General features: G+C 46.4%; 1 protein-coding gene across 1 annotated transcript; it reads right to left on the minus strand.

The window, feature by feature from the left end:
• Nucleotides 1-200: 200 nt before the first annotated feature.
• LOC145361670 (uncharacterized) lies at nt 201-6,120 on the minus strand. Its single transcript, XM_080217564.1, has 3 exons — nt 6,048-6,120; nt 2,993-3,268; nt 201-2,405 (listed from the first exon to the last, which is right to left on the minus strand). Exons 1-3 carry the CDS (start codon nt 6,048-6,050, stop codon nt 2,067-2,069), a joined length of 618 nt encoding a protein of 205 aa, XP_080073690.1. The 5' UTR covers nt 6,051-6,120; the 3' UTR covers nt 201-2,066.
• Nucleotides 6,121-16,761: the final 10,641 nt, after the last annotated feature.

The following is a 16,761-nucleotide window of genomic DNA, read 5'->3' on the forward strand; positions in this document are numbered from 1 at the left end:
TGGTGAGGGATTGGAATGCCCTGCCTGCTGCAGTTGTAAATGTGCCTAGTTTGGGGGCGTTTAAGAGATCTGTGGATAGGTTTATGGACGAAAAGGGATTGGTTTAGATTAGTGGGTCAGTGTTTTTTTTTTAAAAGCTGGTCGGCGCAACATCGTGGGCCGAAGGGCCTGTTCTGCGCTGTAATGTTCTATGTTCTATGTCACCCATTTGTTTTTAAACCTCTAGAAGAATCCCAATTGCCCGCATTTGGCCCATATCCCTCTATACTCATTGTACCCATATAACTGTTTAAATGCTTTTTAAAAAACAAAATTGTACCCGCCTCTACTTCTACCTCTGTCAGCTTGTTCCAGACACTCACCACCCTCTGGGTGAAGAAATTGCCCCTCTGGACACTTTTGTATCTCTCCCCTCTCACCTTAAACCTATGCCCTCTAGTTTTAAACTCCCCTACCTTTGGGAAAAGATATTGACTATCTAGCTGATCTGTGCCCCTCATTATTTTATAGGCCTCTATAAGATCACCCCTCAGCCTCCTACACTCCAGAGAAAAAAGTCCCAGCCTCTCAACAAGACGTCCCAACTCCCGTACTCGATGTTCTGACTGATGAAACCAAGCATGCTGAATGCCTTCTTCACCACTCCCTGAGTCATCGTTCAGACTGTGGGAGGAAACTCGGAGCACCCAGAGGAAACCCACACAGACATGGGGAGAATGTGCAAACTCCACACAGTGACCCAAGCTGGGAATTGAACCCAGGTTCCTGGCGCTGTGAGGCAGGAATGCTAACCACTGTGCCACCGTGCCACCTGTGTAGCTCCTGATGGTTTAATGTAAGTGCTTGCTAAAATATGAGGCAATGTGAATAAGGCCCCATTTCTTTCCCAATTGAGTGAAATTTGCCAAGAGTGTAAAAGTTTGGAGTTTAGCCACTTACAATTCTCATCATTTATGACTAATGTATTTAAAATCAAGCATTAATTATGTGTAATTATAAAATGTAAAAGATTATAAACTTTGTGTTACAGATTATATTACCAGCCTTTCAAATACATCTATTGATTTATTGCTTATTCTTTAATTAATCACAATTAAGGCTCTTTTTACTAATCTGGCAGGTTTCCAGTAATGCAGTAACTGTGGGTAACTCTCCGCCTTCCTCTTGCTCCAAATTACAACTCCATCCCCTTCCCTCCTTCCCTCACTCTGAGCCCCGCACCCTCCAATGTGTCACCAGGGTGTGGACAGGGTGGATAACTCTGAAAGGCTCACGTTGTCCTCACACCTCACACATTCCTGTCGGAGTCACTGGACAGCTGTCAGGAACTGAAGGCATGACTGCTTTTCCCCCCCTCCCCACTGTCCCGGGAGCCGGGGTGGGTTGAGTGAGTCGCTCTGTCCAAGTTTTAGCGCTCACCTGGTGAAGGAGTGGTGTTCCGAAAGCTCGTGCTACCAAATAAACCTGTTGGACTTTAACCAGGTGTTGTGAGACTTCTTACTGGCCCAGTCTGACCAGGTGGCTCTACCCGCTCAGCTTCTGGGAGCCACACTGAAGCACAAAGTGGGAGTTGCTGCTGGATCGAGGATGTGAGTTACCCTCAGAATGGAATCAACCTCAGCTCCTTTAGTGGGTGCAGCCCCTGAACCTAAACTTAGAGAAACGCTGCCCATCGTCCAGTGTTAGACAGTTCATTAACAGAGCTAATATATTGCATGCTGGTTAGTGAGAGGCCACCTTCTAACTAAGCAAACCCTTTGGGATTTTTACATGAAGAATTGGACAGATTAATACAAGAAAATGATTCTAAAAGAGCACAGGGAGATCCCATTGCATAGCACAGAGTTATGAACCCCGGAGTTGATGTTTCCATTGTATTATATCCCAACGGGTGGTAAATATCACTGCCCCTGAGGAGGGCACCAAATCAAACATAAAATTAATATGATTAATAAATCTCCAATTAAATGACTTCAAATTTGGATTTTTCAATGAATGATATAAATGGCAAGATTCTTGGCTAAGTCCAGCTCAGTGACACAGTTCAATGTTGATTCAAACACCCATTAATTGGCAGCTTTTCTCGATTTAGTAAAATCGACAAAATCTCCATCATTCTGTTCCAGGTCTTTCACTGCTGCTTTTCCTTCATTAACTTCGTCCTCGCTGTTGAGGTTAAACCATTCGGTGCCTCCAGCCTGCGTTACTTTATAATCCTTCAATTTATCTCGAACCATTTTCTCTCCTTTAATCCGGTGCTGGTTCCTCACCACTACCTGACACACAAGTGTCAGCTCTCGGGGGTTTCCTGTCTGAAGCTGAGAGAGCCGCTTTGTGGGGTTCTTAGAATGACCCACTTTGTAAAATGAGGTTCCGGCCTCCTGGATTAAGTAGACGTATGAAGTCTGAAGGAGAGAAGGAACTTACATTTAATCAGCAACTTTCACAATCTCCCAACAATCCCCATGTTGTACTCAAACATCCCAAAGTGGTAACATGAGGAAAATCAAACACTGATGCAAGAGGAAGGGGGCGAGGGGGGAGCAACTCTGACATACAGGGGGGATTGGAGGTGGGGAGGAGGGGGGGATTGGAAAAGGGTTCAGGTGGGTAAGTCCTGATCTGTAGCCTTTTTTTTCATTCCTGGGGGCGGGGCCCGGTAAATATGACTTGGGATAAATAAAGTAAGAAGTCTGACAACACCAGGTTTAAGTCCAGCCGATTTTGGTTGGACTAAAACCTGGTTTTGTCAGACTTTCTTACTGTGTTTATCCCTGTCCAACGCCGGCATCTCCACATCATGGGATAAATAAACCCAGGATTAAAATTACTTCAAATTACCAAATGCTGAATAAACAAACACACATTGCAGAGTCCAGCCCAGTGACAGTCTTTGTTGCTGATTTTAACCCCCCCCCAACCCCCCCGCACCGTGAGGGGGGCAGCTTTACCATCGCCACTCACTGGGCTGCCAAGTTCCACTAACACTTACCAACTCAATGGGCAGAGGTGCAGTCAGGACTTGCCCAATGTCATCCTCGTGGACACGAACAAAGTCCTTTGTTACATCTTTCCCAACTCCATATTCCATCAGCTTGTCACGAACTTCTTCCTCCTGCTCCTGGTTCAACTCCACTTCAATGACCTCTTCATTCAACGGTCGCTGGCAGCCCCCAGCTCTCAAATTTCTCCGTCTTCTGGTACTCTTTGGGATTCCCACAAAGTAATAATCGCAATCTTTTGGATCGATTATGCTCAAAACGTTCTCCTGGAAAAGATCAAGAAATTGCATTTATAAAACATCCTTGACAATTTCTGGATCGCCAACAACCAACACATAAAAACATTCATTAATGTTTAAGTGTCACAAGTTGGCTTACATTAACACCGCAATGAAGTTACTGTGAAAATCCCCTCGTCGCCACACTCTGGCGCCTGTTCAGGTTACACTGAGGGAGATGTATCTAACCAGCACGTCTTTCGGACTGTGGGAGGAAATCGAAGCACCCAAAGGAAACCCATGCAGACATGGGGAGACTCCACACAGACAGTGACCCGAGGCCAGAATCGAACCCAGGTCCTTGTCGCTGTGAGGCAGCAGCGTAAACCACTGTGCCACTGCGCCGTCCCGGGTCCCTGGCGCTGAGAGGCAGCAGCGCTAACACTGTGCCGTCCTGGGTCCCTGGCGCTGAGAGGCAGCAGCTCTAATCACTGTGCCGTCCTGGGTCCCTGGTGCTGAGAGGCAGCAGTGCTAACACTGTGCCATCCCGGGTCCCTGGTGCTGAGAGGCAGCAGCTCTAATCACTGTGCCACTGCGCCACCACCCTTCACTGAGGTAGAAGCATGAGGACACTCAGAGGGGGCAAACTGGCTGGTCACCGGGTGGGTGGGCAGGAGTGGGATTTGAGGAAATTTAAATTTCAGGAATTCCTGATCTCCAGAACCTATGTTAACACTGGTCAACCTGAAGAAGATTGTGAGAGAGTGGAATAGAATCCTGCAGATTCCTACATCTCACTCACCCACTGTCCACATATCAGTGAAAGGGAGGTTTCATAAAGCAAAAACAAATGGAAGCAATTTCTGTCTCAAAACCCTTGAGATGATCATTAATTAAACTCAGAGAAAACCTTTCGGTATAACCAGAAACTCTTTCTTTGTAAACTGGCTGTAACCTCCTCACTCAGGGAAACATCTATTTCCCCTTTATAAAGGATGACACTGAGTTTGTGGACACCACACAGCCTTTCCCTCAGGCTTTTAGACTCATTCCCAATCCCGTTAGTGTCCATCTCAAATAACCTATCCAATCCCTTCAGCATTTTATAATCCTCAGTCGCTCCGTCACTGAGCCTGTGTCTGTCCAACAAGTCAAACTGGATCCGAATAACGTGGAGCCTGAATATTGCTGTTTCTCCTGATCACTTTCCATTCCACACACTCAATATCACTCACTGGGGAAAAGGGACAAAATAACACTCAATGCTCCAAGTACAGCCAGAACCAAAGATTGACATTGGTTTCAATACTCAATGGAGTTGTTCTCCCCCGTGTCTGCGTGAGTTTCCTCCGGGTGCTCCAGTTTCCTCCCACAGTCTGAAAGATGCGTGGGTTAGAGTGCACTGGCCGTGCTAAACTCTCCCTCAGTGTACCCGAACAGGCGCCGGAGTGTGGCAACTAACAGAGCTTCACAGTAACTTCATTGTGACATTATTAAATATATAAATAATGATAAGGAAACCGCCTGTGATTAAAGATAGAAAGTTCTGGATATACACAATGGTGTGGAGTTGTCGACGTTGGACTGGAGTAAACCCAGTAAGAAGTCTCACAACACCAGGTTAAAATCCAACAGGTTAATTTGGTAGCTTTCTGGCCTCTGACCCTTTGTCTGGTGAGTGGAGAGTTCTGATGACAAGCAGGGGGTGTAAAGACACACACTCAGGTTACAGAATTACACACACTCAGAATTGTGACCTGAGTGTGTGTCTTTACACCCCCTGTTTGTGATCAGAACTCTCCACCCACCTGACGAAGGGTCAGAGGCCAGAAAGCTAGCGACTTGTGCTACCAAGTAAACCTGTTGGACTTTAACCTGGTGTTGTGAGACTTCTTACCGTGTTTACACAGTGGGTCAGTGAGGTCGGGAATTGGGCTCAGAGAGCAGGAGACGGAGGTTTGAGAATTTGGAAGAAAGTAAAGAAAATTATTTGATGGTTTTCAGTTGAGTCCATTGTGGGAATGTGGGAAACAGAGAGTGAAAGAGTTTCCCACTTTGAGGTGGTGGAAAAGACTGCGTTAGGGTTGGAGAGGATCAGTAAGTCTCGGTTTGATGATACTGAGGGTGTGGTGGGGGGGGCTTCTATCATTCTCTACATGTCATTTGGACAGGGTGGAAGGAATCAGAAAAAAATTGTTGGGAAAGAGATTGAAGCACGTTGAGGAAAATCACTCAGCGTTACACATAGAATCCTTGTTTTTATTCCGGAATGGTGGCTTGTAAACTGTCAGGAATCTCTCGCTACATTTCCCTGGTCCCCAGTCACGCTGACAGCCTCAATTCTCACTCACAGAGGTCAGTGAAACATCTGTTTCGCTGCTTTGCAAACTCATAACTCACCAACTTACCCATCAACTGCAACTCAGTGAAGCATAAAACACGAGGAAAACCATTCGGCCCGTCACAGCCCTGACACACCCCCCCCCCACATCATTCCCCAGAAAACAGGGGGAACAACTGGGCACTGCTTCATATGGAGCCCTCTCTAAGGGCGCCACCCCACACAGGAGCCTGGGCTGGTATCCGAGTCGCTGCCCGGATACCCGGAGCAGAAACACCAGCCAGCAGTAACCTGGGAGAGCAGGTGAAAAGAAATTGGAAGCGATTGCAGACACTTTACAGAACAGTGCAGACAGTGCAGGGGTTCCCCGAAACTGTGTCACAACAGGTACTAATACCGATATCCCACACACACCTGCAGATAAATCCAAAACTCCGCATTGAATCGTAAATATTAGACAGCTGAATATTAAATCAGATAACTCACCATTTTCAGTTGGAATGCCTCTGTAGTTCCACCTGTTTCTCTCCTGTATATAGCAGCTCAGATGTTGTTAAACCTGTTTCAATAATGACCCTTCATCATTTCTTTAAATTGTTTTCCGGTAACCAGTGCAGCATTACCACTGGAAGATTCCCAAACACTCACAGCCCACAGAAAAACACCTGGAGCATAAAAACAGATAATATGGAATAAATACCAGGATCTGGGAGGAATTCCAGTGTGGTCAGTAACCCAGTATTCAGAGTCTGTGGGTGCTCGACAGACTGGAGGGACTGATTGTGGACAAGTCCCCAGGACCGGATGGAATGCATCTGAGGGTTCTGAAAGAAATGGCGGAGGTGATAGTGGATGCCTTGGTGGTTATTTTCCAGATGTCGCTGGATTCCGGGGAAGTGCCGGAAGATTGGAAAACGGCTAATGTTACACCGTTGTTTAAGAAGGGTGGCAGGCAAAAGGCGGGGAATTATAGGCCGGTTAGTTTAACGTCTGTTGTAGGTAAAATGTTAGAATCTGTCATCAAGGAGGAAATAGCGAGGCATCTGGAGGGGAATTGCTTGATAGAGCAGACGCAGCACGGTTTCGTTAAGGGGAAGTCGTGTCTGACAAATTCATTGGAGTTCTATGAGGATGTGTCTAAGGCAGTGGATAGAGGAGAGCTGGTGGATGTGGTCTTTCTTGATTTTCAGAAGGTGTTTGACAAGGTACCTCACAAGAAGTTATTGCAGAAGGTAAGGGGGCATGGAGTTGGGGGTAGGGTGTTAGCGTGGATAGAGGATTGGTTGTCAAAAGGAGACAGAGAGTGGGGGTTAATGGGTGCTATTCAGATTGGCGGTTGGTGACTAGTGGAGTGCCCCAGGGGTCGGTGCTGGGGCCTCAGCTATTTACCATTTATATAGATGATCTGGAGGAGGGAACCGAGTGTATGGTGTCGAAATTTGCTGATGACACCAAGATTGGGGGAACGGCAAATTGCGCGGAGCGTGTGGAGAGTCTGCAGAAGGATCTAGATAGGCTGGGCGAATGGGCCAGGAAATGGCAAATGGAATTTAATGTTGGCAAGTGCGAGGTGGTCCACTTTGGTAGGAATAATGGTAGGAAGGATTATTACTTATGTGGCGAAAAACTGCAGCAGGCAACGGTGCAGAGGGACCTCGGGGTCCTAGTGCATGAGTCGCAAAAACCCAGCCTGCAGGTGCAGCAGGTGATCAGGAAGGCGAATGGGATGCTGGCCTTCATCGCGAGGGGGATTGAATATAAAAGTAGGGAGGTCTTGCTGCGGCTGTATAGGGCATTGGTGAGGCCGCAGCTGGAGTACTGTGTGCAGTTTTGGGCGCCGTACTTACGCAAGGATATTTTGGCCTTGGAGGGAGTGCAGAGGAGGTTTACTAGGCTGATACCGGAGTTGAGGGAGTTGAGCTATGAGGAGAGGCTGAATAAACTAGGCTTGTACTCGTTAGAGTTTAGAAGAATGAGGGGAGATCTCATTGAGACGTATAACATGATGAATGGGATGGATAGGATAGAAGTGGAGAGACTCTTCCTGCTCAGAAAGGACAGTAGGACGAGGGGGCACAGCCTCAAGATAAAGGGGGGGCGGTTTAGAACGGAGTTGAGGAGGAACTTCTTCACTCAAAGGGTGGTGAATCTCTGGAATTCTTTGCCCGTTGAAGTGGTGGAGGCTGCCTCGCTAGATATTTTTAAGACGCGGGTTGATGGGTTTTTGCTAAGAGAGGGGATTAAGGGTTATGGGGAGAGGGCGGGAATGTGGAACTGAGCCACGACAGATCAGCCATGATCTTATTGAATGGCGGGGCAGGCTCGAAGGGCTAGATGGCCTACTCCTGCTCCTATTTCTTATGTTCTTATGTCTAATTTCCTGCTTTGTGCAATGTTACTAGTACATCTTTGGAATGTTGAAATGCTAGTTTCTATCTCTCTCCCCTGATTTATGAGGTCAATTGTGTCTTTTTGATTGAGGTTCACATTCCACATCCTAATGGGGCAGGAGTGCATTGGCTGGTTGGTTGGTTGGGGAACAGGTTTGTCACTGGCAAAGATCACCAGATTATTTAGTTCCTGGAATGTGTTGAGATAGTTAAATCTGTCCTCACTCACAGTATGACACGCCTATAGTGTCAACCCATGAATAAATGGGGTGGTCTTTGTGAAACTCATCTTCCTCGCCCTGGTTGTATCGCTGCCATCATTGACCACACTGTCCTCCTCCAGCCCCTCTCCTCCATCGTCCAGCTGCTTCCATTCCTATCCATCCAGCTGTAGCCAAATATCGGGAATGCCTTCGCTCCCTGCATCCTGGCCATTATGTTTATTGTACCCTCAGGAATTGGCTCCTGACCACCCACCTTTCAGTGATATCACCTGAAAACGTATCAAATTACAAATACACGTTAATGACACCCAGGTCTACCTCACCAACATCTCTCTCCCCTCCCCTCCACTCCACTGTGTGGGCTGCCTGTCAGACATCCAGTGAGCTGGAATGTCTAAACTCCTGTAGACAGAGCTGGTCCTCAAGGAAACTTTTTTTTGTGATACAGAAAGAATGTTCCTGATGGTGGTTTGGGGGGGGAGGGAGTAGGGGGGGGGGGCGGATTCCAGAATTAGGGGCTATAGATTGAAGATGAGAGGTAAACCCTTTGGGACTGAGGTGAGGAGAAATCTCTTCACCCAGAGGGTGGGGAATGTGTGGAATTCACTCCCACAGAAAGTAGTTGAAGCCAAAACACTGTCTGATTTCAAGAAGAAATTAGATATCGCTCTTGGGGCTAAAGGGATCGAGGGATATGGGGGGGGGAAGAGGGTATCAGGATGTTAAATTTGATGTCAGCCGTGATCAAAATGAATGGCGGAGCAGACTCGAAGGGCCAAATGGCCTCCTCCTGCTTCTAGTCTCTATGATGTTTTACTCAGAAGCTGAAATTTGCCACTGACTCCATGTCTGGGGAATGGCAGACAGTGAGCGGAGATTGATGGACTCAAACAAGATATCGACAGACTGACAGAATAGACAAACAAGCAACAGATGGAATTTAACATTGAGGTGTGTGAGGTGAAGGCATTTTGACAGCAGGGATGGGGGTGGATAATTATAGACTTAATGGCAGTTCTATTGAGCCTGCAGGTTTACAAATATTGGAGCGTAGAAGAATAAGGGGAGATTTGATAGAGGTGTGTAAGATTTTGATGGGTATAGATAGTGAATGCAAGCAGGCTTTTTCCACTGAGGCTAGGGGAGAAAAAAACCAGAGGGCATGGGTTAAGGGTGAAAGGAGAAAAGTTTAAAGGGAATATTAGGGGGGGATTCTTCACGCAGAGAGTGGTGGGAGTGTGGAATGAGCTGCCGGATAAATGCGGGCTCACTTTTAACATTTAAGAAAAACTTGGACGGGTTCATGGATGAGAGGGGTGTGGAGGGATATGGTCCAAGTGCTGGTCAGTGGGACTAGGCAGAAAAATGCTTTGGCACAGCCAAGAGGGGCCTGTTTCTGAGCTGTAATTTTCTATGGTTCTGTACCTGGGGATGCCTGTGAACAGATAGTTCTCTGAAGGTGGTTGTGGTATTTCAAAGGAGACTCTTCAGACCACAAAGGTATGAAGCAAACAAAAGCTTGCATTGTCGTTCTCTGACAGGCCCCTAGACTAGACTGACTGTAAACCCAGCCCAACTGCTGATAACGTCACCCTGCCATGTCATCAAATTCTTAAGCTAGGGACAACACACAGCACTGGGCAGTTTGAGAGAGGAGTGAGAAAAGCATTTTAGATCTTAGACTTCATAAATAGAGGTTCAGAGCGGAAACACTGTGACGTTATTGTCTCCTAGAGTGAGGACATTATGGTCCTCTGAGTCACCGAGAAAGTAACCAAATATCCATATGTGACCTTCCAGTTTCAATACATTGAACACATGGGTCTCCCCAACTAGGCCACGAGTAGATGCAGGAAGAATGTTCCCAATAGTGGGTTATCCAGAAACAGGGGTCACAGTCTGAGGATCAGGGGTAAACCTTTCAGGACAGCGATGAGGAGAAATTTCTTCGCCCGTAAGCTGGTGAGCCTGTGTATTTGTCCCACAGAAAGTAGTTGAGGCCAAAACATTGTACGTTTTTAAGAAGGAGTTAGGTATTGCCCTTGGGGGACGAAGGGGTTGAAAGGATATGGGGAGAAGGCGGGACCGGGCTGTTGAGTTCGACCACGATCATAATGAATGGCGGAGCAGGCTCGAAGGGCCGAATGGCCTGCTTCTCCTTCTAGTTTCTAGGGTTCTATAATACAGTTTCCCAATGGCTGAGTCCCACATTCTAGCACCAGGTGGAGCCTGTCAACCAGAAAATAATTTGTTTATTCCTACGTTTAGTTTTTGATCCATTCAACATTCTTCCACGTTAATATATTACCCCCAATCCTCTCTGTACTAGGGTGTGTTTTTAAACAATATTCGCACCTTGTGGTGCTACCTGCAAGCAGATGGATAAATCCAGCCCCGGGGTCACTGATCAGGCACTAATTTTAATACAATACCAAGTAGTTCAGCTTGTCATGACCCACCCAACACTGCAGAGAAAGGTGCAGGATTAGCAATCAAGACATCTAATTCACCCGCGATGGGAACTCACACTGAGTAACCTGTGCCCAGTTTGTAGAAAATCACAAACAATTATTTGGAGTGAATTGAAATGCATTACATGACTGAAAATGAATTCAGCACCTGACCAGGTAGCAATGGCAATCTAACAAGAGGCTAATTGGGGAAGAATGTTGGCCCAGACAACTGCCTTGTGCGGTGGTAGTGGTGCCTCACAGCGCCAGGACCCAGGTTCACACTCCTGGCTTGGGTCACTGTCTGTGTGGAGTCTGCACGTCCTCCCTGTGTCTGCGTGGGTTTCCTCCGGGTGCTCCAGTTTCCTCCCACAATCTGAAAGATGTGCTGATTAGGGTGCACTGACCTGAACAGGCACGGAAATGTGGTGACTAGGGGAATTTCACAGTAACTTCACTGCAGTGTTAATGTAAGCCTTACTTGTGACTAATAAATAAACTTTACTTTGTCCACCTGACAATCCAGAGCTCCCTCAGTGGCCAGTGTCTGCCTGAATTATAAGGTCGATTCCCAGAGTGGGGGCTCGAACCCTCAACCCTCTGACTTGGAAACCGTTAATTGAGTTAACGAGGGTGGGTGCTGTTTGTAAATAGTTTATATTCCTGTCCCTGAACGATGGCTGCTGTAGTTAGAAAATATGTTAGGGAAATACCTGAAACATTAATAAAATGCTCCATCTAGTGGATAAATGAACTTTATCACAATAAATACTGGAGTTAGTTTGTGTAGCTATGGTTTTACAGATTTTTCTTAACTGGAAAGACGGAGGCTGAGGGGAGAGACCCGATAGAGGTCTACAAAATTCTGAGAGGCTCAGACAGAGTGGAGAGTCAGAGGCTTTTTCCCCCGCGGTGGAAGTGTCAATTACTAGGAAGGCACGGGTTCAGGGTGAGAGGGGGAAAGTTTAAGGGGGATGTGCGGGGGAGGTTTTACACCCAGAGGGTGATGGGTGCCTGGAACGCGCTGCCAGAGGAGGTGGAGGAAGCAGGCACATTAACAACATTCCAGAGGCATCTGGATGGGTACATGGATAGGGAGGGAATAGAGGGACATGGGCCGAGTGAGGGCAGGAGGTTTTTTTTTAGTTTAATTAGGGCATCATGATCAGCACAGGATCGATGGGCCGAAGGGCTTGTTCCTGTGATCTACCGTTTTTTGTTTTCTGTTAATGATGTGGAGATGTCGGTGTTGGACTGGGGTAAACACAGTAAGAAGACTCAGAACACCAGGTTAAAAACCAACAGGTTTATTTGGTAGCTTTTGCGACCAAATGAACCTGTTGGACTTTAACCTGGTGTTGTGAGACTTCTTACAGTGTTAATGAGGCAGATCAGCACTAAAGGCAGCAGAGTTTTCCCAGTGTAGTAATCCCTCATCCTAATTCCTCCACAATACGCTTTAAACAGTAATAATCGCACAGCTCATTCATCGACTCTACAGAGACATTAGGAAAGTTCATACTGAGAAAGACCAAACAGGATTCCCAGTGCTGATCCCGAGCCAACATTTCCAGGTGTCAGCGAGACTGGGTGGAATTGTGGAATTTAATATCATTTCAGACCATCCAGTCTGACACTCCTGTTGAGTACCGGGGCAGTGCTGCACTGTCGAGGGTGCTGTCTCTCAGCTGAGATGTTAAACACGAGGTGCTGACCCATCGGCCCGGCTGGAGTTGAAGGTTGGAAGGCAGGGGGTGCTCTCAGTGTCCTCGCCAATATTAAATCTTCAGATTATGTTGCAGTTATCGTCTTGCTATTCATGGGACACGGCTGCGCATAACTTGCATTTCAAACCGATTTATTCAGAACTCCAAAGGGCGAGATGACCAACGTATGGAATGAGAGTAGGCCATTCGGCCCCTCCTATCTGCTCAGCCATTCAATTCATGGCTGATCTGTATTTGATTTGATTAATTATTGTCACATGTATTAGTACACAGTGAAAAGTATTGTTTCTTGCATACTCTACAAAGCATACCATTCATAGAGAAGGAAAGGAGAGAGTGCAGAATGTAGTGTTACAGTCACTGCTAGGGTGTAGAGAAAGATCAAGTTAATGCGAGGTAGGTCCATTCAAAAGTCTGATGGGAAGGAGCTGTTTTTGAGTCGGTTGGTATGTGTCCTCAGACTTTTGCATCTTTTTCCCAAAGGAAGAAGGTGGAAGGGAGAATGTTCAGGGTCCGTGGGGTCCTTGATTTCGCTGGTTGCTTTTCCCGAGGCAGCGGGAAGTGTAGACAGAGTCAATGGATGGGAGGCTGGTTTGCGTGATGGATTGGGCTACATTCATGACCTTTTGTAGAGCAGGGGCCATACCAAGCTGTGATACAACTGGAAAGAATGCCTGGAAAGGTTGGTGAAAGGTGTAGTGGGCATGCCAAATTTCCTTAGTCCTCTGAGAAAGTAGAAGTGTTGGTGTGAAAGAGTTTCCCGCTTTGAGGTGGTGGAGAAGACTGAGTTAGAGTTGGAGAGGATCAGTAAGTCTCAGTTTGATGATAATGAGGGTGTGGGGTGTCTATCATTCTCTAAATGATATTGGGAGAGGGGAGAAGGGATCTGAGAAAATCATTAGGAAAGAGATTGAACCCTGGAACATTCAGTTCCCACCCCGGTCACCCTGCAGCCATGTCTCCGTAATCCCAATTATATCGTACCCGATTACATCTATCTGCGCGATTAGTTCATCCAGTTTATTGCAAATGCTCCACACATTAACGCACAGAGCCTTTAAACTTGTCTTTTTAACATTGTTTGCCTTGCTCCCAATATTTCTCTCTATAGCCCTGTTTGAACTTTGTCCTTGGTTTCTCTGCCTATCACTTTTTTTATTCCCTTTTCTACCTCTTGTTGCTGTCCTTGCTCCTTTCTTCTCCGACTCCTCACATCGTTTTCCCTTTGTTTCCCAACGGCTGAGTCCCAAGTTCTGACCACCAGGTGGAGACTGTCAACCAGAAAATAATTTGTTTATTCCTACATTTAGTTTTTGATCCATTCAGCATTCCTCAATCCATGTTAATATATTACCCCCAGTCCCCTGAGTACTAGTGTGTGTTTTTAAACAATATTCTCACCTTGTGGTGTCACAGGAATGAGATAGAGAATCTGGTGAACTGGTGCAGCAACAATCTCTCCCTCAATGTCAACAAAACGAAGGAGATTGTCATCGACTTCAGGAAGTGTAAAGGAGAACATGTCCCTGTCTACATCAACAGGGATGAAGTAGAAAGCGTCGAGAGCTTCAAGTTTTTAGGTGTCCACATCACCATCAACCTGTCCTGGTCTCCCCATGCCAACACTATAGTTAAGAAAGCCCCACCAACACCTCTACTTTCTCAAAAGACCACGGAAATTTGGTATGTCAGCTACGATTTTCACCAACCTTTACAGATGTACAATAGAAAGCATTCATTCTGGCTGTATCACAGCTTGGTATGGGCTCCTGCTCCACTCAAAACCACAAGAAATTACAAAAGGTCATGAACGTGGCCCAATCCATCACCAAACCAGCCTCCCGTCCATTGACTCTGTCTACACGTCCCGCTGCCTCGGCAAAGCAGCCGGCATCATCAAGGACTCCATGCACCGCAGACATTCTCCCTTCCACCTTTTTCCGTCGGAAAAAAGATACAAAAGTCTGAGATCAACCGACTCAAGAACAGCTTCTTCCCTGCTGCTGTCAGACTTTTGAATGGACCTACCTCATATTAAGCTGATCTTTCTCTACACCCTAGCTGCGACTGTAACACTACATTCTGCACCCTCTCCTTTCCTTCTCTATGAATGGTATGCTTTGACTTTATAGCATGCAAGAGACAATACTTTTCACTATGTTAAAATGTGTGACAATAATAAATCAAAGCAAATACCTGCAAGCCAAGGGATAAATCCAGCCCCAGGTCCCTGTTCACGCACTAACTTTAATACTTTAATATTAATTTTAATACTATAGTAATACTATAGTTCTGTTTGTCATGAACGGCCCATCACTGCAGAGAAAGATGTGGGATAAGCAATCAAAACATCGCAATTCACTCGCAATGGGAACTGACACTGAGGAACCTGCGCCCAGTTTATAGAAAATCACAATTATTCAGAGATAATTACGGAAATGTGACCGAAAAATGAATTCAGCACCTGACCAGGTACCAACAGCAATCTAACAAGAGGCTAATTGGGGAAGAATGTTGGCCCAGACAACTGTCTTAACAACTGTTGGGGTGACACAGTGGTTAGTACTGCTGCCTCACAGCACCAGGGACTTGGGTTTGATTCCCAGCTTGGGTCACTGTCTGTGTGGAGTCTGCACGTTCTTCCCATGTCTGTGTGGGTTTCCTCCAGGTTCTCTGGTTTCCTCCCACAGTCTGAAAGACATGCTGGTTAGGTGCATTACGCCAGATTGTGGCGACTAGGGGAATTTCACAGTAACTTCATTGCAGTGTTAATGTAAGCCTTACTTGTGACTAATAAATAAACCTTAACTCTACTTTGTTCACCTGACAATCCAGAGCTCCCTCAGTGGCCAGTGTCTGCCTGAATTATAAGGTCCATTCCCAGAGTGGGGGCTCAAACCCTCAACCCTCTGACTTGGAAACCGTTAATTGAGTTAACGAGGGTGGGTGCTGTTTGTAAATAGTTTATATTCCAGTCCCTGAATGATGGCTGCTGTAGTTAGAAAATATGTTAGGGAAATACCTGAAACATTAATAAAATGCTCCATCTAGTGGATAAATGAACTTTATCACAATAAATACTGGAGTTAGTTTGTGTAGCTATGGTTTTACAGATTTTTCTTAACTGGAAAGACGGAGGCTGAGGGGAGAGACCCGATAGAGGTCTACAAAATTATGAGAGGCTCAGACAGGGTCAGTCAGAGGCTTTTTCCCCCCAATTACAAGAGGACACAAGCTCAGGGTGAGACGGGAAAAGTTTAAGGGAGATGTGCAGGGGAGGTTTTTCACACAGAGTGGTGGGTGCCTGGAACGCACTGCCAGAGGTGGTGCTGGAAGCAGGCACATTAGCAACATTTAAGAGGCATCTGGACAGGCACATGAATGGGGAGGGAATAGAGGGATAGAGACCAAATAGGGGCAGGTTTTTTTAAGTTGAGTTAGGGCATCATGACCAGCACAGGCTTGGAGGGCCGAAGGGCCTGTTCCTGTGTCATATTTCTCTTTGTTCTTTAGTTTTGTGACTCATGCATAAGAACAGCGAGATCCCTCTGAACATCGGAAATCTGCAGCCATGCCTTGTTTAGGAAACATTCTGCTTTTTTCATTTTTCCTGCCACACTTTCCCACACTGTACTCTACCTGCCAGATTTTTCCCCACTCACCTATTTATATCTATCTACAAACTCTGAATGTCTTCTCCACAACATACTTTCCCACCAATTTTTGTGTCATCTACGATTTTAGCTACCGTGCTTTGTTCCCCTCATTTGAGTCATTGGTGCACATTGTAAGGAGTTGAGGCCCCAGCACAGACCCCTGGGAACTCCACGTATAATATCCCAATCAAAAAAAGACCCATTTATGCATACTCTCTGTTCACTACCAGCCAATCTTCTATCCATGCTAATATGTGTCCCCTACACCATGAGCTTTTTATTTTTTGAAACATGTGATGTGGCACTTTATCAAATACTTCCTGGAAATCCAGGTACAGTGCATGTGCAGGTCCCCCTTTATCCACAGCACGTTACACCTTTAAAGAACTCTAGTAAATTGGTTAAACATGATTTGCATTCGGATTGGCGGATGGTGACTAGTGGGGTGCCCCAGGGGTCAGTGCTGGGGCCTCAGCTATTTACCATTTATATAGATGATCTGGAGGAGGGAACCGAGTGCAGGGTGTCGAAATTTGCTGATGACACCAAGATTGGGGGAACGGCAAATTGTGCGGAGGGTGTGGAGAGTCTGCAGAAGGATCTAGATAGGCTGGGCGAATGGGCCAGGAAATGGCAAATGGAATTTAATGTTGGCAAGTGTGAGGTGGTCCACTTTGGTAGGAAGAATGGTAGGAAGGACTATTACTTACGTGGCGAAAAACTGCAGCAGGCGACGGTGCAGAGGGACCTCGG

This window comes from Carcharhinus amblyrhynchos, chromosome 35 (genome assembly GCF_965287045.1).
Source record: "Carcharhinus amblyrhynchos chromosome 35, sCarAmb.v2.hapA, whole genome shotgun sequence".
Taxonomy (NCBI): domain Eukaryota; kingdom Metazoa; phylum Chordata; class Chondrichthyes; order Carcharhiniformes; family Carcharhinidae; genus Carcharhinus; species Carcharhinus amblyrhynchos.

Excerpts from the sequence above, each read along its gene's own strand:
- LOC145361670 (XM_080217564.1), bottom strand. Across the intron at positions 2,406-2,992 it reads CACCTCTGCCCATTGAGTTG|ACTTCATACGTCTACTTAAT; the intron begins GTAAGTGTTAGT and ends TCTCTCCTTCAG.